At 34.1% G+C, this 24,687-nt stretch overlaps 1 protein-coding gene across 2 annotated transcripts in view; it reads left to right on the forward strand.

The window, feature by feature from the left end:
- Nucleotides 1–24,687, forward strand: part of LOC145288099 (PCI domain-containing protein 2-like) — a 93,243-nt gene that overhangs the window by 4,789 nt on the left and 63,767 nt on the right. For both annotated transcript variants that reach the window (XM_080136157.1, XM_080136156.1), the window contains exons 2-6: nt 5,952–5,993; nt 7,079–7,200; nt 11,490–11,555; nt 12,461–12,557; nt 16,385–16,488. In XM_080136157.1, coding sequence (XP_079992283.1) covers nt 5,952–5,993; nt 7,079–7,200; nt 11,490–11,555; nt 12,461–12,557; nt 16,385–16,488 — 431 coding nt within the window. The remainder of the gene's footprint in view (nt 1–5,951; nt 5,994–7,078; nt 7,201–11,489; nt 11,556–12,460; nt 12,558–16,384; nt 16,489–24,687) is intronic.

Consider the following 24,687-nt stretch of genomic DNA (forward strand, 5'->3'; position numbering starts at 1 on the left):
AATGATTACTATATTGTCCAATTTCTAATGTACACTCTTTAACCCTTATCCTTGAGTGGCCTCTTTGCCTTGATAATGTGGTGATGCCTATGTAAAAAAAAAAAAAAAAAAAAAAAAAATCAACAATTCCCCCACTATCCAACAATCATGAGGTTGTTTGCTCGGCAACTGAGAAGGCTAACATGCTTGCCAGACGGTTTGCCTCCAACTCCACCCTGGACTCTGCTAACCACCCCATCCCTGACTTTGCAGACAGACGCCACACTAGACGATCTGAAAATCACCCCTGCTCAGGTGCATGCTATCATAAGAAAGCTTGACACTGCAAAAGCATGTGGATGTGATCTCATCCCGGCTGTGCTATTAAAAAAGTGTGCCGCCGAAGTAGCTCCAGTTCTCTCCAAACTTTACAACAAATGCCTTAATGAATCTTGCTTTCCTGCCTGCTGGAAAACTGCTTTTGTAGTGCCAGTTTTCAAGAATTCTGGCGAAAGAACTGACCCAGTAAATTATCGCCCCATTAGCCTCCTCCCATTTTTCGCCAAAATATTTGAGACCATAATTAACCAAGCTCTAGTCCATCACCTTACAGAAACTTCTGACTGACCAACAATATGGATTTAGGCAAGCCCGTTCCACAGCAGACATCCTAACTCTAATCTGAGAACATAAGCGGGGGAGGGTAGAGCATTAGCTCTAGATATATCTAAGGCTTTTGTCCGGGTATGGCATGATGGTCTTCTCAAGAAAATCAGATCATATGGCATCACTGGAAGAATATATAGCATAATTAGATTCTTCTTGGATAAGAGAAAAATCCAGGTTGTCCTTGACAGTCGTACATCTAAACAATATGATATAAATGCGGGAGTGCCTCAGGGGTCTATCCTTGGACCTCCGTTATTCCTAATATTCATAAATGACCTCCCTGACAAAATTGTCTGTGAGATGGGTATGTATGCTGATGACACCTCGACAGGAAAACAAATGAATACATATCTAAAGAAATGGCAGAAACACTAGAGGAAGACCTCCGATCCGTAGTGGAATGAGGACAAAAATGGATGGTCACATTCAATGCTGCCAAGACTAAACTTGTTTCCTTCAATAACTACAAGAAACCTTCCCTACCGCCAATAGCAATGGCCAAAGACTCTTTATCTGAAAGTACATCTTTTAAACTCCTCGGCCTAACGTTCACAGGAGACATGAGTTGGAACAATTGCATTTAGAACATTGCCAGCACCGCTGCGAAGAAGGTGGGTTCTCTCTATCGTGCTAGAAAGCTATTAACGCTTGAAAGTATCCTATACCTCTATAAGGCCACCATTCGCCCATGTATGGAGTATTGTTGTCATATTTGGCTGGTGCATCTGCCACTCGTCTCTCGCTCCTAGACAAGATTCAAAAGAGAGTCACCAATCTGATAGGTCCTGAACTGTCAGCTAAACTTCAGCCTCTGTCACATCGACGAAATGTTGCATCCCGCTGCTTGTTCTGCAAGTACTTTAACGGTGAATGCTCTGACAGACTGCAAGCACTTGTGCCCCCTCGACGTAAATACCTCCGACAGACCTGACAAGCAGCTAAATCCCACCCTTTCACAGTAGAGATCCCTAGATGCAAGAGAACCTTCTACTCCAGTAGTTTCTTCCCCAGAACAGCTAGACTTTGGAATTCCCTTCTGGATCCCTGTTTCCCCAACTGGAATGACATGCAGAAGTTCAAGTGCAATGTGAACTGACATCTTGCTGCCCAACTCCCTACACAGTACCCTTGATGCTTATGTCCCTGATAGTAACCCCCCTACAACAAAGTGGAAATGTGCCTTGTTTGGGGTGAAAATGTAATAAAAAAAACAAAAAAAACTTATCAATAATATATATATATATATATATATATATATATAATATGCATAAACATGTTTCATTGAACAGCAGGAATAATTCCTGTTTGTTTCTCCATTTAGCGGGCTAATGTTTGAATGTTCTGTTTGCGTGTGAAAAGAAATTTGCCATAGTTGCAAAGGTTTTCAACTTCCATGAGTCGTCTTCAGGCAAGTGATGAATTAAAAAATTGCATTTAGTGAATTTATTGAAAAAGTCGATTAAAATCGTTTAAAATCACAAGCATGCCTTCCCCCTTATATTGAGCCTGACTGATGGTCAGTTTATATATATATATGTATGGTGTGTGTGTATTATATTCATTAACCACATATTTTTTTTTTATTCATAACAATCAGAAATACATATTATCTTAAGGAGGTAGAAATATCCAAATGTGTGAGGTACAAAAATAGTAATAACTTCCTCAATTTTAATCGGATTTTAAAAAATGTAAAAAGATTCTATTTTAGCTAATCAAATTGTTTCTCTGTATGCCATTATTGAAATATTTTAAGCCATTTCAATTTTTTTTTGTTGCTTTTGTATCTTTTGTTTGACAGAATCTTTGTTCAATCCAGTTCATTTTTTAATAGCAACAGTTACATTTTTGTACAAATCCAAAGTGGTCATTTTTTAGAGGAACTCGATGTCAGTCAGTCTTCCTTCAGCTAGTTTGCCATCAGAGAGGCTGGCATTTTTTAAGGCTTGGATTCCCTCAACTTACCAACCAGATAATAATCATGGTTGAGGTATCTTTTGATCTCATATATTTTTCAGGACTCATATGCCACTAAACTAAAACTTAATTAAATCTAAACTAAATTAGTATCAACTTTGAAGAGAGTTGATAAATTTTCATATAGAGCTATTATCCCATCTTAAATCTTTAAATGTTTCTGGATCAGTCTCCACAATTGTTACCTGTGCCTTTTCAGTTAAAAACAAAATTATTGTGGAGGTTCTTTTTGCCTTTTCAACACTAGTCACTATCTCCCAGAACCTTATTTCTTTTAATTAATTAATTAATTGCAGACTATTATCACCATCTTTAAAAAAACGATGAGAATAATAGTCTGCAATAAATAAATTAATAATAATACTCATCTCAATAATGAATTTAATAAATTAAATAATATATATACTTATTTCTTTTATCTAAAAATCATATTTTTCTGGATCCTGTGTAGGTGGAGTAGACGTTATTTGAAGCCATGATGATGTCAAGAAATGTTTTAAAAGTCAACTATGCTCTGTGACCAAAATTGTCAATCTTTCCTTCTTAAAAAAACATAGTTTTTAAAAGCACTATCACCTATACAAATTAACTGTCAGTCAGAGTCATACAGCACAGCTTTAAACACGAAACAACTAATCTTCAAAGAGTCGATAACTCAATCGACAGCTATTGACTGTTCATGTCATTTCAGTTAACACTGAATATTCCTTAAATAAAAAAACTAACCTTGTGTGTAACTTTACTCATGTGTAGCGGCAAGTAACTAGGCATTACTTAGCCTCACGAGACAAGAAACACAAACTAAACAACAAAAATAAACTTTTTATTCTTGAAATATTATTTCCTCTTTCTAGAGAATAACTGTGGTTATATTCTGACAACAAAATCACTCTAACTAAACCTGTAAGAAGATATTTCTTATATTCATATTTTTAATTTAAAAAAAAATCATTCTGGAATAAAAAGTAAAAAAAAACGTCCGTTTACAGCCATGATATTACTGCTACTACTACTACTACTACTACTACAGACAAGATTTCCATCCAAACTCAAATAGAAACGATTTTTTTCTGGGTATCATCATTTTAAATTGCTAACTACCCACAAGAGAAAACAACATACTATTATACTTTCAATGGATAAATACAGTAACTCGATTGATTTACTTAACAGTGGGTGTCTGAAGAAATATTTTTTCAAATTTTTCAATACTTGTCATGTTAAATCTTTCTTTTTTTCTAACACAACAAAAAACGAGTGGTCAAAAGTATTTTTGGACACCTCAAACTATTAAAAGTGACATCTATTCTTATCAAATTTTAAATTTCATGAAAAACTTTATATAAACATGGTAGAAACATCTACAAATCACAAAACATTACTGAAAACGCTGTTTTATGATGTTAAGATTTTTATCACTTTATTTGCTTAAAACTCTTAAAATATATAATGTACATTATTATTTATTAATTCATTTTTCAACAAAACAATGGTATTTTGAGGATTTAAAGTGCTTTGGTTTTTAAAATATGACTATTTTAGCAGAACCCTCTTGAAATCTGTGATTATCCAAAGTGTTTATCGTTCGTGTGTCTTGTTAATTTATAGAGGCTGGCATAGAGAAAAATAATTTAAAATATTAAAAGCCACATCGTATTTGAAAATGCGCAACATTTCAACTTCTTAACTCTGTTTTCATCCCCCAAAATTCAGGGAACTTTTGACATTACTAACCACTTATGTTACTGCAGTCGACCAAAGAAGGCGTTTATCGGACATGTCTACACAGTGTGATGATGTATAAAAGTGTTTATCGGACATGTCTACACAGTGTGATGATGTATAAAAGTGAAACCTGGTGAGGTTGATGACACATTACCAATGCTGGGGCAAAAAAGGTTAGCTGCTTCTACTACGCTTGAAAACTACACACACCTAACAATATCCTATATCTCTACAAAGTCATGATTTACCCCTGGAATATTGCTGCCATGTATGGACCTGTGCATCGACCACTAGTTTCTCTTGAACATCAGCCAAAAAAAAACAGTTTTCAACCTAATAGATCACACACTGTTGATGAAGCTCCAAGCCCAATTTCATCACTGCAATATTGCATCCGTGTGAGCTTGTTTAGCAAGTATTTTAATGGAATGTGCTCCAACAAACTCATAGCACTAATTCCCCCTCAACGTAAATCGTCTCAACTAACCTGATAAGCAGAAAAATCCCACGCCTTCACTATAGAGACCCCCCCCCCACTCCTGATGTCAGAGAGCTTTTTAGTGAAAGTTTCTTCCCTTGAACTGCTAGACTTTGGAATTTTCTCCCTGTATCCTGCTTCTCCAATTGTACTAACATGCAGAAATTTAAGTGCAATGTGAACTCGCTGCTCAACTCCCTATTTAGAATGTCCTTGGAGGCATGATTCCTAATACACAGTAGCTCCTTACGTCTCTGTGGCAATTTGCTTTGTTTGTAGTGAATATAAGTGAAAAAAAAAGATGGAGAGAATGATACGATATGTAACGATCTCGGAAGAAGATTTAAATCTGGACAGTATAGGGAAATATTTGCAGAACATGAGACTTTGATGGTTTGGTCACATTGAAGGAATGGGTGAGAGTCAATGGATTAATAGAAGTAGAACGGTTTTAGTTTTTTTTTTTTTTTTTTTTTTATTTATTTATTTTTTTTATTACATTTTCACCCCAAACAAGGCACATTGCCACTTTGGTGTAGGGGGCTACTATCAGGGGAAACATCTACTGGGGCACTATGTAGGGATTAGGGCAACGAGATGTTGGTTCACGTTGCACTTGAACTTATGCATGTCAGTACAGTTGGGGAAGCAGTGACCTGGAATGGAATTCCAAAGTCTAGCAGTTCTGGGGAAGAAACTACTGGAGTAGAACGATCTTTTACATCTAGGGATCTCTACAGTGTGGGGGTGGGATTTTGCAGCTTGTCGGGTCTGTCGAGGGTGTTCACGTCGTGGGGGCACAAGTGCTTGCAGTTCTTCAGAGCATTCACCATTATAATACTTGTAGAACAGGCAGAGGGATGCAACGTTTCGACGATGGGACAGAGGCTGAAGTTTTGATGCCAGTTTAGTTAACAGGGTAGTTAATTATTAGAGGAAATCTAATGAAACCATGGGAGGAAACGATAATGTTGGATTTGATAGAAAATGAGATAAACAATTGGTAAGAAATAAGTTATTTTTCTGAAAGCCATCCAACACACGTCAAAATGTAAAAGCAACATTAAACCGAATCTGATGATGTAATGTTATCCGATTGATATTTGTGTTTGATTCATTTCAGCTGGAACATGCCTTTAGGAAAGCTGATGGTTTAGCTGCAGCTGTGAGTAGACGTTTTAAACATTTCAATTTTAGTTGCATTTAACGGGAAATATTCCAAATGTTATGTTTTGGTTTAAAAAAAATTATTTTTAAGTTAATGAGTTAAAGTCTGAATAATTGAAATTATCAATCCTCATCTAAAACATCAAAAATCATTAAAGAAAATTTTAGATGATGTGATAATGTGAAAAACGTTGAAATACAATAAAACTTTCATTTGTATGAAAATATTTTGAAACGATAAAGAATGATCTGAAAATGCTGTTGCACCCACAACAAAGAAATAAGATTAGAGTAACAAATAATGCAGCGATACGAAACATATGTCCTGCATATCTTTTTCTCAAAATAATGTAAAGTGATCAAGTAGTTTTATATTTATAAAAACAAAAATCATTTTTAAGCGAATTTGAGTTTTTTCTCCAAATTTCTTATCTTCGAAAATTTAGGTTATGTGATTTTTTTTTGATTTTTTAAATTTTTTTTTTGTAGCCAGTGTAATCTCAAAAACCTTGTTTGAAATTACTAGGTATTATTTTATCAACAGATCATATTAAAATTGAATTACATTTTAAGATACGTTTTTTAAATTGTCCGTTAAAGATTCTTTTTCTTGTGTAATTTATTTCTGAAAAATTTGAATTTGTTTTGTTTTTTTTTTTCAAAATATACATTTCTTATTTTTGACTCGTTAATTCAATTTACTAATTCTTTCATTTTTTTAATTATTTTTTTTTTCGGCCAATTTAATCGTTTTGTCCTGTTTAAATCTGTTAATAAAATAACTACTGGTAATTTGAGATGAATTTAAGTTGTTTTTTTGAGATTATACTGATACAAAAATATCATGTAACCTAAATTTTCTGAAGCCAGAAATTTGCGACTGCTCAAATACATCAGTCTCCAATCTACTTCTGATATTTTAGTTTGAAATACTGTACAGTTTTTCATCCTAAGATTGTCAAGATTTCCAAGTTCAAAGAAAAAAATACATTTGAAGAAAGTTCAAGGTTACATTGGATAAAACATGAAAAATAAAAATCGTAATCTAAATAATATATAAAAAAAATTTCTTCTCTTTTGTAGACATTGTTTTCTTTTAAACATGCACATGTTGCAAATCGACGCCTCCAACTGGAAAAACCAGAAGATGACTGTCAGAATTACTTTGATCCGCCATTTGACGAATTGGTTGCCGCACATCTTAAGTAAGTTTTTTTGCCAATTCAGTTCTAAATACCATTTTGGTTCTTGTCAAGAATTCCCTCAATATTAAAAAGCAAAAATAAAGAAAAAATCTTTGATTTATCTACCTATGATGAAATAAAAATATATTCCAAAAGTCACGTAAATTGATTATTTATGAATAACCATAACACGTACATCAAATCTGTTACCAGGGATGCTGGGAAAATGGTGGGATCCTTCTACCGCTCCTGAAGATATCTCATTACTGATGCAATTCTCTATCTGTATAAAAGCCAAGTACGTCCAAGGATGGAGTACTGCTGCCACATCTTGGCAGGAGCTGCTAAAAACAGCCTATCCTGCCTTGACAGAGTACAAAATAGACTTCGTGGTTTAGTGGGGGATGCCCTTTTCTCTTCCCTGCAACCTCTCTCCCACAGAAGAGTCGTTGCGAGCCTGTCTTTGTTTTATCGTTATTTCCATGGCAGGTGCTCGTCTGAGCTCCAATCCCTCGTCCCCCCTCGCCAATCTTTAACGAGAAACACCCGTCTGGCTGAAACTACTGTCAGTAATTTTCCCCACTCTTTATCTGTGCCTAAATCCAAGCGTACATTCCGTGAGCAAAGCTTCTTTCTTAGAACTGCACGCCAGTGGAACTCTCTGCTGCTTGCCTGTTTCCCACCTGACTACAACTTGAACGTCTTCAAGTCCAACATAAACAAACTCCTGACAAACCGCCCCCTTAAGTAAGACACTCTATCAAAACCCCCAATATTAATGATTACTACAATACTATCTCATTGATTACTGTACACGCAATAACCCTTATCCCTGAGTGGCCTTTGGGCCTTGATAAGTGGTGACACCCCATGTAAAAAAAAAAAATCAAGAAACAATTGCCTTGTCCGATATTTTGAAAATAATCTCAAAATACAAAGGGAGATAATTCGCCAATAATTTAAACTTGAGAGATTTTTGTAATGCCTATGAATATCCATAATTCACTTAAAAATGATTTTTTTTATATAAAAATAAAATGACTTGGTCAATTTACATGACTTTTGGAATATATTTTCATTTTGTAATTGGGTACATACATCATACAGATTTTTTTTTCATTTTTATAATATAAGGGGAATTTTGAACAAGAACTAATATATATTTTTTTAAACCTCTAAAATATTGGCAAAGGTTTTGAAAATGTACCAGCAAAAAAAAATAAAATCTTGTTTTTATTGTAATTAGTTATCTGAGTATTCTATATATACTACTGTCCGAACACGACTTTGTCCTTTTTTTAGTCTTTTTATGATTGTTTTTGGTTTGCTTGTTGCAGCAACCCCTCCCCCTTTTGAAACTTGTGTTTTTGAATAATTAACTTCTTAGGAGAAAATATTTACAAGATGCTTATCCAGAATTCCCCCATATTAAAAGTAAAAATAAATAAAAATTTACATGTACATACTTGTGATGAAAAAAATATTGTACACCAAAGATCATGTAAATTGATTGAGTAGTTTTATTTTTAAATAAAAAAATCAAATTCTATGGCTAAACTACGAGGGATGATCTTGTAATGCCATCTTGAAAACAGGCTGAAGGAAGATAACTCTAAATAATTCAAACTTGCAAGATTTTAAAAAAGCCATTTTTAACATGGGCAATGAGGAGTTATTGGAAAAACTCAAATTTGCTTAAAAATGATTTTCTTTATAAAAATAAAACTACCTGATCAATTCATGTGATTTTTTTTTCTTTATGCACGTATATATAATACGGATTTTTATTTATTTTTTTTTTTAAGATAGGGGAATTTTGGACAAGGACTTTTGGGACAATATTAAAAAAACAATTTGCAATCGATTGAACATTTTTAAATCTCGTAAACTTTTTTTTTTACTAGGGAGTGGATTACCAAATTATTTTTAAACAGGATTTTTAAAATTTAATTATGGTCTGTTTCTTAATAAAATTATTAAATGAACCAAATTATTTTAAAACTATAACTAAAATTGAGAAAAAAGTTTTCTTATTTAGAAAGATCAATCAGGCAAAATAAAAAGTGTCTACAATATCAGCAGGCAGTTTCAGAAATAGTAAGTGAAGAGTTATATGGCAAATTTAGGGAAGGGGAAAACTTGTCAGTTTCGTGTGTGAGTTGAGGTGGAAGAAACATGAAGAAGCTGAAATGCATTCTGGTAGATTTAATTTTGTAACTAAATTTTTTTAAATAGGATTTAAAAAATTCAATTTTATTTTGCGCTACTGATTTCAGTAAATATTCTTGATTTGAGGTGGCATTCATTCAGGATGAGTTGAGCCAGCTCCTCTCATAGAACCTACAACGTCCTGGATGAATGCACACTACACACGACGGTCCGCAACGGCCAAGATAGTTATAGTCAGCCAGACCTAGGACCAGTGGCAAACATTGTAGACTTGTGGACTGAAGGTAGGTTCAACGTCAGCTTTGATGGTATGCAACCGCTTCAGTTGGTTTCCCGCGTGTCTTCACTAATCTTGAAGTGGTTCTGGAGCTACTGCTTTGTGAATGAACTCTATGTTGTGACGTGCAGTGTGACTGAACCAACAAAGTCTCCTCTTTAAAAACACTTAGTTAAGAGAAAGATCCTGCATCGCGTCCAGGTTTGTGTATTAAAGACGCAATGGTGTCAGTAGATCTGCAGAATTTGGTTGAAGTCATATATTGGTCAAACACTACTAACCTTTTGAGACCCACAGCTCTTATCAGGTCTTGCATATTAAATTAATAGTAAATAAAAAATCCAAATTATATTGATTTGTGACACGCATGTACACAATCTTTTCATGTAATTTTATTAATATAGTGACTATACTTATTAAAATCATGTCAAATATTTTGTAATATTGAACAACTTTTGTTCAGTGTCATGTTTTGTTATTTTTTTTTTTCCATATAAACCAGATATAACTAATAATAATAGAAGTTGTAAAAATACTTAAATAAACTTTAAAGCATCTAAAATAATATTTCTTTTCACAGAATCATTTTAAAACATATAAAAATGTATTTGAGTCATAATTGTTTTGAAAACAAAACATTCAATTCAGAAATATACTCTAAAAATGTTTTCCCTTTTGTACCGAATTCTCCCTATATCCCCCCCCCCAAAAAAAAAAAATCTGTATGGTGTATGTACTGGTGACAAAGCAAAAAAATATATTCTAAAAATCACATAAATTGATCAAGTAGTTTAATTTTTGGTCCCCTGACAAAGGAGGGATTGGACCTAGTAATTTACTCCCGTTCGTTTGTTTGTACTTTTCTTAATAACCACAGCTTCGATATTTTTATTGTTTTATTTATTTATTTTTAAATTTGCACAAATATTAGTCATCGTGAAAGTAAATTTTTCACTCATGGAGTGGGACCTCATATACTCGACTTGTGAAATAAAATCAAATTTTATCGAAGGATTAACCGTCTCACTCACCATTTTTTGTAAATAATCTTGAGAAGCAAGGGAGATAACTCAGCACTAATTAAAAAATTGCAAGATTTATCTTGTAATCCTACAAATTTTTATTAATCTCTTAATGATTTTCTCTATAAAAATGAAACTATTTGATCAGTTTACATGATTTTTGGAATCATGACATGTACATCAGATTTTTATTTTTTTTAATATAGGAGGAATTCTGCCAATGAACCAATTTTTTAATTAAAAAATCAAACAAAAAATTAGTAAAAAAAAAAAAAAAAAGAAGCCAACTAGCTAGGTTAATGTCGTCTTGTTGATGGTTGCTCATTTCATGTGAAAGAGAGTGACATATACATTGACCTTTGACACAAGCAATGACCTTTTATTTCTGGTTTATGTCAACTTACATTTGAATTCATTGTAATAACAAGAGTAAATAGTTAGTCATGAGATTGCATGTCTCTGCCTGATAATATAAGGACAGGCCAAAGTCTTATTTAGGCCTTCTCCTTATTGTATGAAGCCGATGGCTCCATTTAGTTTCAAGAGACAATGGACACCCCTGTAAGAGTAACTGCTTGTTTAATTTTGAGGTAAGGGTTGCACAACCCCGAATTACACCTCTCCTGAATCGGCACTGTTTGGATTCAATGGCAAGAAACCTTCCACTTCTTGCCGATGTTCTCATGACATCCTCGATCGTTCAATGCATAACTTTTCAATTTTAATCGAGCATATTTATTTCTTTGCCACTTTTGTATAAGATTTACTTTGAAAATTTAAATAAAGCTTAAAAATGTCTTTTTTATCTATTAAAAACATACCATTTTATTTCTCTTTTTCAGATGTTGCTGGGCTGTGGCCAATAATGATTTCCTTATTGCTTATGGCTGTCAAGGGTTGATTGTCCAATATCCTTTTATTGCGTCGGTTGATTTTTGGTTTAATTTATAGTCCATTTCTTTCACAAGGCATCAGCTGTTTTTTTTTTTTTTCAACACCAAACCATTGTTGAGATAGCTTGTTGCTTTTTGAGTAAGGTAGATCTCTGGTCCTGTGCAGTTTTAGGAGGTCCACCCTTCCAGGCTTTACCTTCTCCCTCTGAAAAGAGATATCTATTGGTAATTTCCTGAGGAATACCAACGGGCTATCCAGATATTTTTTGCAGGGCTCCCTCTAGGGCACTATCTTTTCAAATCTCACTTTCCAATCCTTGTGTCACATCATCCCATCATGGAAGGAAGATAAATAATTTCACAAAGCGTGTTGTCAGCTTGTGTTCAATGAAACCATGAGTGATATAGCATCTTTTTCTATAATGCTTAATCTTCTTATTGACCATGTTGATCGTGCATAATCTCGGGTTTTAATATGAATGTTGAAAATCTGGCAAACAAGTCTCTGTAAAAAAACATTAGCGGCTAAGAAAGTTGAGAAGAGAATGTTTGAGGAAGAATCGCCTGTGCCGATCCCGTCATATGATGTTATTTTTTGCTTCTTGTCCAGAATTCCACTTATATTAAAAAAAAAAAAATTAAAGAAAACTCTGTATGTACAGATCAGTCAACAATTAAATTATTATTTTTACTTTCCTATTTTCAAACACTAATTAGAAATATCTAATTATTTTAGTGTTCAATCTATGTTTATTGAAAGAAAATTTATTTTTGTTTTGAAATAATAACATTTCATTGACAAGTGTTCTTATAAAAAGAGAGTTTTACATCTACTAAATAACTCAATCTTTCTTTACTTGGTCTTGATTGTTCTGTACATGTTTGTCTTTGCTTTTATAGTTTGTCCTTAATAAAAACATGAACTGCACGAAAATCCTACAAAGCCAGAAAGATGAAAACTGGTTTTTGCCTGTCATGTTTGAAGTTTGTTGTGATCTCCGACGTTTTGCAATACGAGTAAGCAGTTTTCATTATTTTATTTTTGAATTTGTGCCTTTAACTTGAATAAGAAGTTTCATCTTTTTTTATTGTTTTGCTTTAAGATTAGCATAAAAATGATTAAAAGGATTTAATTAAGGTTTTGCATAACATTTTCTAGCTTTATTTATTTTCTTCATATTTTTAACATTGTTTTGAGTTAATGTTTATCAGATTTACAGCTGAATTTTTTAGATTAGGTTGATTGTTTATATTAGCACCACACCATTTTTTCTTTACATCAAATAAACTCAAATAAAACATTATTGAAAATAGCATAAAAACTAAGAAATATTATCTTTAATTTTTTTAAATCGGTTCATTAAAACTGGAGTTTTGACCATTCAAAATATCAAAAAATGCCTTGTTTCACTGGACATTTGTCTTAAGTCAGTTTTATTCAAATGCATATAAGTTTGTGACTGAAAATGGTAGGAAATTTGCACAATTTACAAACCAACCCATCTTTAAAAAGCTGTAAATTCAGATGAAATTTCGAACATATCATAATACCATGAAGGTTCAGATGGCTGTATTTACGACCATCTCACTTGGTAACTTATGGACTAATTAGCATATTTCAGCTTCATTTTAACAGCTTAAAGTAGCAACATCATAAAAACAGTTAAGTAAAATAGTAAATTTTAAAAAAAATTTATGTTTTTTTTTTTATTTTTTTTTTTTTATTACATTTTCACCCCAAACAAGGTAGATTGGCACTTTGATGTGGAGGGCTATATCAGGAACATAAGTTTCAGGGATACTGTGTAGTGAGTTGAGCAGCAAGATGTCTGTTCACCTTACACTTGAACTTCTGCATGTCAGTACAGTTGGGGAAGCAGGAACCTGGAAAGGAATTCCAAAGTCTAGCAGTTCTGTGGAAGAAGCTATTAGAGTAGAATGCTCTCTTACATCTAGGGATCTCTACTGTGTACGAGTGGGAAAGCTTTATCATCATATGAAGTTTTATTTTGATGGATATTATCATTTGTTATACAAACAAAAAAACAAAACATAAAAATAAGCGAAATAAAATTAAAAAAAAAAAATGTTAAAACTTTAAAAAATTGAAAAAAAACTAACGTAAGGCAAACAAACGATGTTAAATGTAAAAATGGGAAAAACAAAAAAAGAAAACATGAATGTGATGGAAAAATAAAACAGAAAAACGAATGTTAAAACTTCTTTAAAAAACCTGAAAAGTAAAAACCTCCAAAAAACACTGGCTTAAATAACCCTGTTTCAATATTAAAATTTAAAAAATCGAAAAAAAAAGACATCTCACACCACGATTCGAACCCAAAACCTTTAGATAATTAGGCCGCGTTCTGAGCAACTGAGCTAAGATGACGTCGACGAAATTGGATTGTTTTTTTTTTTTTATATTTAAACTAAATCATGTTCCGACGTCATTTGCGTATACGTAGAAGGGAACTTGTTATGAGAGGACGGTTTTTGCTGACCCCTCCCTTTAGAAAACTGATGATTTTAAGGTGAAGAAATTAGTGTTTTTGGCCAATTTTTCGATATTTGTCGGGTGAAGGTTGGAACTTTAAAATGATACCAATCTCGTGAAAAAAATCCTGGACCCGTGTCGAAAGTTTTTGCGATACATACAAACACACATACATACATACACACATTTTCGCTTTTATATATATATATATATATATATATATATATATATATATAGATGATATTTTTTATTTTTAATTCATTTTCAAGACTTCAAAGAGTTCAAGAGATATTATGGCCATTTTTTTTGTTGTTCTCATGTAACGCTTGACACTACTAGTTTTTCGAACAGAATAAACATTTACAACACCAAAAATTTATTGAGGTAGATAGAAAAGTAACTTGCCTTTGGTAACATTTATTTGTTATATATTTGTTTTTTGAACACTTTTTCATACCTCTGTGGATTGTAAAACAAAGCTAATAAATGTTATCATAGGCAAGTTATTCTTTTATTTCACTGGATAAGTAGTTTGTGTGTTTTAATTCATTTAAAAACGTTTTTTACTTGAGTAAAAAAATTGTGTCGAGTGAAAATTAAACAAAAACTATTTCGAATGAAAAAATAAAGCAAAATGACATTTTTTAAATATTATTTTCAAATTCAAGTTTTTCAATATCCTTTTTTATTGCATTGTTAGATGAAAGTTCAGAATATTTATTAAACCTTATCTCCATTCTGATAATGGGTTTCTAAATAAAGCATTTCAGAAGTTTGGAGAACTCTGTTTTCGAGTCGCAAATTTACCAAAATTCAGGAAATCAACCAATTTTAATGAACTGTTCAATATTAATTAACAGTAACAGAATATAATATGAATACGTATAAAATTAACATTTTTAGATTATTTGTTGTATTATCCATTCCTATCCCATTTAAATGTGGTTTTCATTTATTTTTTACAAATAAACTTTCAGTACTTATGCACTTATGTTAATATGCTGAAATAATGTTATTTCGAAATCCATTCTTAAGACACTGTGCTAGAAAATTAGTCACATCTAGGCTGATGTATTTATCACTAGTTTCTTTCTCTTGCACAGAGCCCAAGAAAGAGCCTTGTCCCATCGCTGCAGTGTTGCATTCCTGTGTCTGTTTTACAAATATTTTAATGGAATGTGCTCCTTGTACTTGTGCTATCTCGACATATATACCTCCCAACAAACATGTCATCTATCGACAGCGCTTTAATTAGAGTTAGGCTAACATTCTGAAATACACTTCCCCTCCATTCCAAAAGATAGAGAACTTGAGTCTGTAGAACTTAACTTTTAACTGCCACGAACCTCTGCTAACGAAAAAAAAAACAATCTTCACTTGAACTAATCACCTTATGGGGAGATGAATTATAAGCGCGTCCTTTATTTTGTTACTTTTGTACTTGAATGCACAGTTCTATTTCTCTACATCACTAGGATTTTCTGTGCCATAGGATAAGCTTTTTCAGAAAACAGCAATTACCAGGTAAAAGCGTTTCATTCAAAAAATCAATTGCATCAATGTTAATAGTTGTTCTATCCATCAATAGAACGAATTGTCACTCGCTGAATAAAATCGTTTATTCAAAATACAAAGTTATGCATTGATTTCAGAGAGAAAGCCTTTTAATTTCAGCTTCTCTAGCAACGATTACATGCGCCCTATACCAAAATTGTAAATATATTAATTTTGTACAGGACACAAACATGATACTGACACAAGCCATGTTAAGTACCATCATAACATGCAAGGCCACAATTTGGTGTATTTTTTTTCTAAGGAGTTTTGAATAAAGGGAATTTTTTTGGATATGAAGGGACATATCTATCAGGCGATGGTGAGAACCATTTTTCTCTATGGATGTGAGATCTGGCCTAATAGAGCTGCGGATCTGCATAAACAGGAAGTATTTGATGACGACTGTCTTTATAGCATTCTGTTCCAGTTTCTGCTCTCCGATGAAGACTAAACCTACATCCCCTACTGTCTGTCCTCCTTTAATGTCTCTGCTGGTTTGAACATGTGGCTCGGTGAATAGAGGGAAAGTTCATTCGTAGGGTCCTATCTCCACCCTCTCTGTATGGCTGGCACAAATGTGTTGATGGGCAGTTTATGCTGAGAAGCAAGCTGGCTGAATCTGACCAGGGTGATAGCCGTTACAAGTACAATTAATTTCTTAGAATAAATTTTGCTTAAATGTATAAAAACAGTTTTTTTTATTTTTGATCATTATAAAGATACATATTTTTCTTGTAAGAGGTGGGAATTTTCTCTTGTTGAAATTTGGGTTTGTTTCATTTTATTTTTTTAGGCTGATTGTCAAACGGTGAAAAAAGGCAAAGGTAAAAGTGGAGAGAAATTAGAAAAAGCTGCTGAACTTTTGATGGGTTGTTTCCGGGTGTGCGCAAGCGACAGGTAAGATCTGATAAACATTTCGAATTCATTTGGATGTGATGCATGCAACCATACATTTGAAATATCTAAGCAAAATGACAACCTCTGAGAATATATATATATATATATATATATATATATATATATATCTTTTGTATTAAGTATTATGTAATTAGCTTTCAAACCAAAATCTATGTATATAAATCTGCTTCAAACATATTTATGCCAGTTATTGGTACAAACTGTTAAAATAAATTGTTTACGATTCAATCTGATCAGCTATTTTCTCTTCACTTAATAATTTCAGTATGAAAGTAGGAGTGATTAATACTCACACTCATATGCTAAGTTCTCATCCTTCAACCCATCTATAAATATAAAAGCGAAAATGTGTGTGTTCGCTTTTTGTGTATGTCTGTAAAAGGCTTTTTTCGTTTGACTTCTTAGTCAGCTCATTCCTTCTTAAAACTTTTTATATCACGTCGAAATGAAGAGTTACGAACGAGGGTTGCGTGTGTATTCAATTTGCCCGACTTTTACGTGCTATTTTTTCCAGAATTTTAGATCGTTGTGTGTATCTTTCGCTTTTCAGTATAAAAAAAAGCGAAACTAGATTCGAATCGGCACTTGCTTCGTCTGGACACTCCCCTAATAAACGGGGAGCTGGTTTTCCCCAAAGTTGGGTAAAAACAAATAAACCGAGTTATTGACCTCATTAAAAACTGTCCTGCAGAAAATGTTAACTGCTGAATAGCTATTGCTTACGTCGTCGTCGTAACGCTCGCACAAAATGTTAACTCTACGACTTCCACTTGACGTCATTTAGTGTGGGCACCTGTCAATTCTCTTCTTAATTAAATAATTTCAAACTTCTTTCAGTAACTCATTCTACTGGCCGATCGGTTGACATGTTGTGTTTTTTTCACATTTTATTTTCCAACTTCGCCTCAGGGCTTCGGGTTCGATTCTACCTAATTACCAAAACATTTTTATCCCCCCCCCCCCCCCCGGTGGTTCTTTTTGATTTAAGATCATACACACCTCGAAACACCCGGGCAACGCCAGGTACCCCTGCTAGTTACACTATAAAGTAGAAATCTAATGACGACTACTTTTCTGTGTTACTTTGTTTTAATTACTTGTTAGTGATTAGACGGGAAACTATAAAAAATCCACAAACATCCAAAATCTTCTTTCACATGACATTCTTAAAATAAACAAAAAAAGATGTTATGTTTCTTTATTTGAAATTCAAATATTGTTAGGCACTATTTAAAAACACATTTCTTTTCACCATAAACAAGTTGTTGAGTAGAGGTGCCTGTTCACATTACATTTAAACTTTTGCATGTTAGTACAGTCAGGGAAACAGATAGGGAATTCAAAGTCTAGCCGTTTGAGGGAAGAAATTATTACAATAGAAGACTCTCCGGCATTTAGGGACCTCAACAGTGAAGGGGTGGGCTTTTGTTGAGTTAGTCGGGAATATGTACATTGAGGGGGAACAAGTGTTGTGAGTTCACTAGAGCATATTCCATTAAAGTACTTGTAAAACAGGCAGTGGTGATACAGTATTGTGGTGATGGGACAGAGGTTGGAGCTTGGTTGAACAATTGAAAACAGCTCTGAGAAAATTAATACATCTCTCATCACACTTCTTGCAATGACTTTGCAAAGGAATTTATGAACTCAATTTCATTTCTGTAGTCTATACACATTGATTGAATCAACCTGTCTTATATTCCTGTTTTCATAATTCTTACAAACCTTATAATAGTGCTCTATATTGCTGAAACTATTGAATAAAGTTGATTTGAATTGTAAAGAAGATTGTGCTTTTAACTGACAGAGTACAAAATAGACTTCGTAGTTTGATGGGGGATGCCCTTTTCTCTTCCCTGCAGCCTCTCTCCCACAGAAGAGACGTTGTGAGTGTGAGCCTGTCTTTGTTTTATCGTTATTTCCATGGCAAGTGCTCGTCTGAGCTCCAATCTCTCGTCCCCACCTCGCCAATCTTTCATGAGAAACGCCCATCTGGCTGAAACTACTGTCAATAATTTTCCCCACTCTTTATCTATGCCTAAATCCAAACGTAGATTCCATGAGCAGAGCTTCTTTCTCAGAAGTGCATGATTGTGGAACTCTCTTCCGTTTGCCTGTTTCCCACCTGAATGCAGTTTGGATGTCTTCAAATCCAACATAAACAAACTCCTGACAAACCGCCCCCTTAAGTAAGACACTCTATCAAATCTCCAATACTAATGATTACTACAATACTATCTCATTGATTACTGTACATGCAATAACCCTTATCCCTGAGTGGCCTCCGGGCCTTGATAAGTGGTGACCTCCATGTAAAAAAGACAAAAAAAAACTGAAAACCTGGTGACCCCTTTTCTTCATTTCTAAAAAGGTCAGTAAGATTGATATAAATGTAGTAACCCTACAACAAAATGATGATCTCCAACAAGCTTTTCTTCCTCAACTCTACATCATTAGAAATTTTCTTTATAATTTAAAAAAAAAAAATACATAAAATAACAATAACATGTTTGTTGTTTGTTTGTTTGACTTTTTTGGAAGGAAATAAAACTTTCAATTTTTTATTTATTTGTTGATTTCTATTTTTAATTGAATCAAGCATTTCTTTTCAAAGTTTGATACCTGTCATCATTGTTTTTTAAGTTGCTATCGTTTACTTTTTACAATAATCACTATTATGTAATTGTTGTGGCCTGGAAGGCTTACTAAGGAACACACAGATATAGATTAGAAAGGTAAATTATATTTAAACAAAACAGAATATACAAGGAGCAACAACAATCATAGCATGTACCACCAAGATGGCATACTGCACAGGCCATACCGAGAGTCGGTACCTTTCAGTCTTTTTATACGGTTTAGAAGAATTCATATTGGTTAGCTCTTCCTGTACATGTAATGTATATCTAGTGTCATCTTGGTGGCGTTTATGAACATGTAATGTATATCTAGTGTCATCTTGGTGGCGTTTATGAACATGTAATGTATATCTAGTGTCATCTTGGTGGCGTTTATGAACATGTATATCTAGTGTCATCTTGGTGGCGTTTATGAACATGTATATCTAGTGTCATCTTGGTGGCGTTTATGAACATGTATATCTAGTGTCATCTTGGTGGCGTTTATGAACATGTTTTGTATCTTGTATGATATACTTGATATCAGCAATCTATTACAATTTGATTTAAGGTCTGTGTTTCTTTAGTGATATCATTCGTTTCTGAATGACGTTTCAATTCCGTTGCTCTAGCTGAGTTATTGTGATTATTCTATGTTTATACAAAGAAACTGAAATGTTAGCAGCTGGTATCGTCAAACAGTCTTCGTATTTGTCAATTCTATTTGCAGCTCAAGTGTAGATTGAGTTTTGCTTTTTCCTGAATGCCTCACTCTCTTTTTGTTTGCAAACAAAACTATATGATGTACCGCTGTGACACTTTTCTGCTTATTTTTTAATATGTTATTTCATGATGTTGTTTTGAATTCTATGCATCATTTTTTTTCATGTCTTGGTTTGCTGTAATGCAATTCATTTGAAAAGTCTTTTGTTGTTTTTTCATAAACAGTTTGATTTCGAGTGGATTTTGCATTCTACATTTTCGTTTCATCGACTTTCTTTAGCTTACATATTTTCTGATTAAAAATTCCAAATTTTAAAACTGTTGAGCCAGTTCAACCTGAATAGGTTTTCAGATTTTTTTTAGAACATATGCCTTCAATTTTTAATAGTCCTGTTCAGATTACTGGTAAATATAATTTTCAAATAAAATTATATTATTGTCAGTCATTGTGCAAACTGAATTTAGTGTTTTCTGTAAAGTCAGTTATGTATTTGAATTTATAATTAAAAGGTCTGACCCAGTGACCAACTGTAATTTCATGGTTTTATTAAATGTCATGACTATTATGTATTTGTGTAAATTTTAGTTTGACTTTTCATTGGATTTTGTCTGATTCTATTTTTTTGTTTTGCATCTGATTTTACAATGCAACATCTTGTGAGCAATGCTACAATTTTGACAAACTTTATTTCAGAATAGGCGGATATTTTTCTAGTGTAATTCTCTGCATCAGTTACATGGTCTTGAGTTAATTTCTTTTGTTTCTGAATAATCTGCTCGTTCTGAAAATGTGGGTAACCATTTTTTTTTTCCTTTTTAAGAAAGTTATTTTTTGTTTCATTTATACTGAGAATGTGGTTGCACATATTTATATTTATCTTTTTTAGAGACGTCATTTTTAGATCTGTACTTTACTTTCCTGACATATGCTATGCCTGATTCCTCTGTTTTTAGAATCACTTCTCACAACCCTGTTTCTGTAGAGTGAGATTAAATTCACTTGTCGTCTCGCATAACCAAAGTAAAATATCGCCGCCTTATATGAAACAGATGTATTGGGACTAAAAAGTCATAATAGTAACTTAAACGTTTCTACAAACTCCAGATCCATAGTCTTTTTAGGTAGAATGTAGTCTATGAACCTACTGTGTTCAGCAGTTCCTAACGTTCATATCGCCTTGTTACTGTTTGTGTTCGTCGGTTAAGCTTTTGAGAAGTAATTCCTGATTCTTTTGTATTTTTTGTTGCTGAATCAACTTTTCTTCAACTTTCTGTTGTTGAAGCATCTGTTGTTTTAGGAGTTCCTGTTGCTGTTGGAACATTTTTAGAATAACCTCTTTAAAGTTGTCTGTTTTTTATACATTTTTTATTTTTAGAGCGAAATTTACTTGAAAAAAAACAAAACAAACTAATATTATTGGTTGCAGTTTATCATTTGTTTTTTTGTTTTTTTTTCTGGGGAAATAAAAACTATTTAATTTAAAAATTTTTTTTTTTTATTCAATTTTCACCCCAAACAAGGCACAGTGTCACTTTGAAGTAGGGGCTACTATCAGGAACATAATTTGCGGGGGCAATTATGAAGGGAGATGAGTAGAAAGATGTTTGTTCACATTACACTTGAACTTCTGCATATCAGTACAGTTGGGAAAGCAGAATCCCGGAAGGGAGTTCCAAAGACTTGCTGTTCTGGGGAAGAAACTATTGGAGTAAAAGGCTTTCTTGCACCTAGGGATCTCTTCTGTAAAGGGGTGGGACTTAGTTGCTTGTTGGGTTTGTCATGTCAAGAGGGTACAAGTGTTTGCAGTTCGTCAGAGCATTCACCATTAAAGTAGTAGAACAGGCAGAGGGATGCAACATCTCATCGATGGGACAGAGGCTGAAGCCTAGATGACAGTTCAGGACCTATCAGGTTTGCAACTTTCTTTTGAACCCTGTCAAAGAGTGAGAGACAAGCAGCAGATGCACCAGCCCAAATGTGACAACAGTACTCCATACAGGGGCGAATGATGGCCTTATGATACTTTCAGGCGTAAGTAATTTCCTAGCAGGGTAGAGAAAGCCCACCTTCTTTGCAGCAGCCTTGGCAATGCTCTCAATGTATCTATTCCAGTTCATATTCCCTGTAAACGTTAGGCTGAGGAGTTTAAAAGAAGTACTTTCAGGCAATGTGTTCTTGGCCACTGCTATTGGTGATAGAGAAGGTTTCTTGTAGTTATTGAAGGAAACAAGCTTAGTTTTGGCAGTATTGAATGTGACCATCCATTTTTGTCCCCATTTCACTACAGATCAGAGGTAGTCCTCTAGTGTTTCTGCCATTTCCTTAGATATGTATTCATTTGTTTTCCCCTCATATCTGTTATAGAGTGGTGTCATCGGCAAATATACCTATCTCCGAAACAATTTTATCAGGGAGATCATTTATGAATATCAGGAATAATAAAGGTCCAAGGATAAACCCTTGAAGTACTCCTGCATTTATGTCATATTGTTTAGATGTATAACCGTCGAATACAACTTGGATTTTTCTCTTACTTAAGAAGGATTTAATTACATTATGTATTCTTCCAGTGATACGATTGAAGAAAAACGTGCTTCCCGTTTTCTCTTTTGAGAATATTTTTTTGACAAAACGGTTTTTCCTTTTTTTTTTTTTCTGCCATTAGTTGAAAAACTTTCATGTGTTCTCAGTTAAAAGAGTATTTTGTTCATTGAAAATATTACTCTGTTGCAGATTATGAGGGGAGGTTCTGTCATGATTTCTCCATTGCTTATGACCTCACTCAGATTGTTCACGAACCCACCCATGTGCCCGACAATGACGGCCAGTATGCGAGTTTCCTAGACCTTTTTCTCACAACTTACCCTGAACTATGTTCAGTTTCCGTTCTGTCTCCTCTTGGATCTTCTGACCACTCAGTTGTATCAATTAAGATAAAAATATAATGTAATACGTCCTCCGATGTACCTCTCCATCGTACAGTATATTGATACACTATGGCTGACTGGGATAGTTTCCGTACATTTATATCAGATCTTCCTCTGCATTCCATGTTTAAAAAGGATGTGTCGTCTATAGTATCAGACCTGACGGAATGGTTAATTGTAGGTATAGATCATTTCATACCCTTGAAAAAGTTCCAGCAAAAACCTAACAGCGAGCCATGGTTTTCTTCAGAATCTGCTGCTGCTATTGCGCATAGAAATCACTTTTTCCACTGCTTCTAACGTAATAGATGTATGGAAACTAAAGGCGCTTTCAGGACTGCCAGCAACCATTGTAAGAAAGTAATAAAGAATGCAAGAGAGTTATATGCTCAGTCCGTCAAGTCCAAAGTAGCTGAGCAGCGGCTTGGTTCGCATCAGTTTTAGCAAATAGCAAACAGAATCCTGAACAGAAGCATGTGCTTTATCCCAACTATCATCAATGGACCTGGGGTAATCTCGTCAGCATCAGACAAAGCCAAACTCTTTGCCAAGAACTTTGCAGCTAATTCTACCCTTTGTGACCACGGCCGCCAACCCCCAATATTTCCTCCTGTATCAGAAAACACGCCATGTGATATACAAATATCTGTACGTGATGTTGCCAAGCTAATCAAAAACCTTGATTCCAGTAAAGCAACTGGCCCTGACGGTATTCCAATTATAGTATGCAAAAAACTTAAATCAGAACTAGCGCCCATACTTACAAAACTGTTTAAACTTTGTCTTAAGGAGAATAGCTTCCCATCACCCTGGAAAATCTCATCAGTATGCCCTGTATTTAAGAATTCAGGTGATCGCTCATCTCCCTCTCAGTACAGGCCAATAAGTCTCCTGTGCGTCATGAGTAAGTTGCTGGAATCTGTGTTAAATAGAGAAATAATCAACCATCTCAGCAAAAATAACCTTCTTAGTGACACACAATATGTTTTCCGTTCTGCTAGATCTACAGCAGATGTGCTTACAGTTATATCTCATAGGATTAGCGAATCTCTCGACAGTGGCAACCTTTCTAGAGCAATTGCTCTTGACATATCAAAGGCCTTTGATAGGGTATGGCATAAAGGTTTACTTCACAAGATCTCCAGCTATGGTATAGCTGGAAATGTCTTCTCAATTATTAAACCGTTTCGATAGGTTCATAAGAGTACTAGTTGATGGGCAAAAATCAGAAGCTCACAGTATTAATGCTGGAGTCCCTCAGGGGTCCATCCTGGGCCCAACTCTTTTCCTGATCTACATTAATGATCTTCCAAATCACATCTTTACATCATTCGTAGACATTTTTGCTGATGACACTACCATTTATGGTAGCACATCTAAGACAGTAAACGACCAAGTTCTCTCTGATTCTCTCTCCTCTGATCTTGATCATGTTGTACAATGGGGAAAGGAGTGGCTGGTTACTTTTAATGCATCTAAAACCAAGCTTCTATCTTTACATCAACGTTCTGATCCCCATCTGGCATCAACTAAAATGAATGGCTCTCGTCTTGGGGAGGCCTCAAGTTTTGACAGGTTTCTGGGCTTGACCTTTACTCCTGATCCTAATTGGAATACGTACATCAAATCTGTTGCCAAGGCCGCTGGAAAAATGGTCGGATCCTTCTATCGGTCCAGTAGATATCTCACTGCTGATGCAATTCTCTATCTAGATAAGAGCCAGATACATCCAAGGATTGAATACTGTTGCCACATCTGGGCAGGAGCTGCTAGAAAAGACTTGTCCTGCCTTGATAGAGTTCAAAATAGACTTTGTGGCCTGGTGGGAGATGTCCTTTTCTCTTCGCTGCAACCTCTATCTCACAGAAGAGATGTTGCGAGTTTGTCTCTGCTTTATCGTTATTTTCAT

This window comes from Euprymna scolopes, chromosome 11 (genome assembly GCF_053919585.1).
Source record: "Euprymna scolopes isolate OS-2025 chromosome 11, ASM5391958v1, whole genome shotgun sequence".
Lineage (NCBI taxonomy): Eukaryota > Metazoa > Mollusca > Cephalopoda > Sepiida > Sepiolidae > Euprymna > Euprymna scolopes.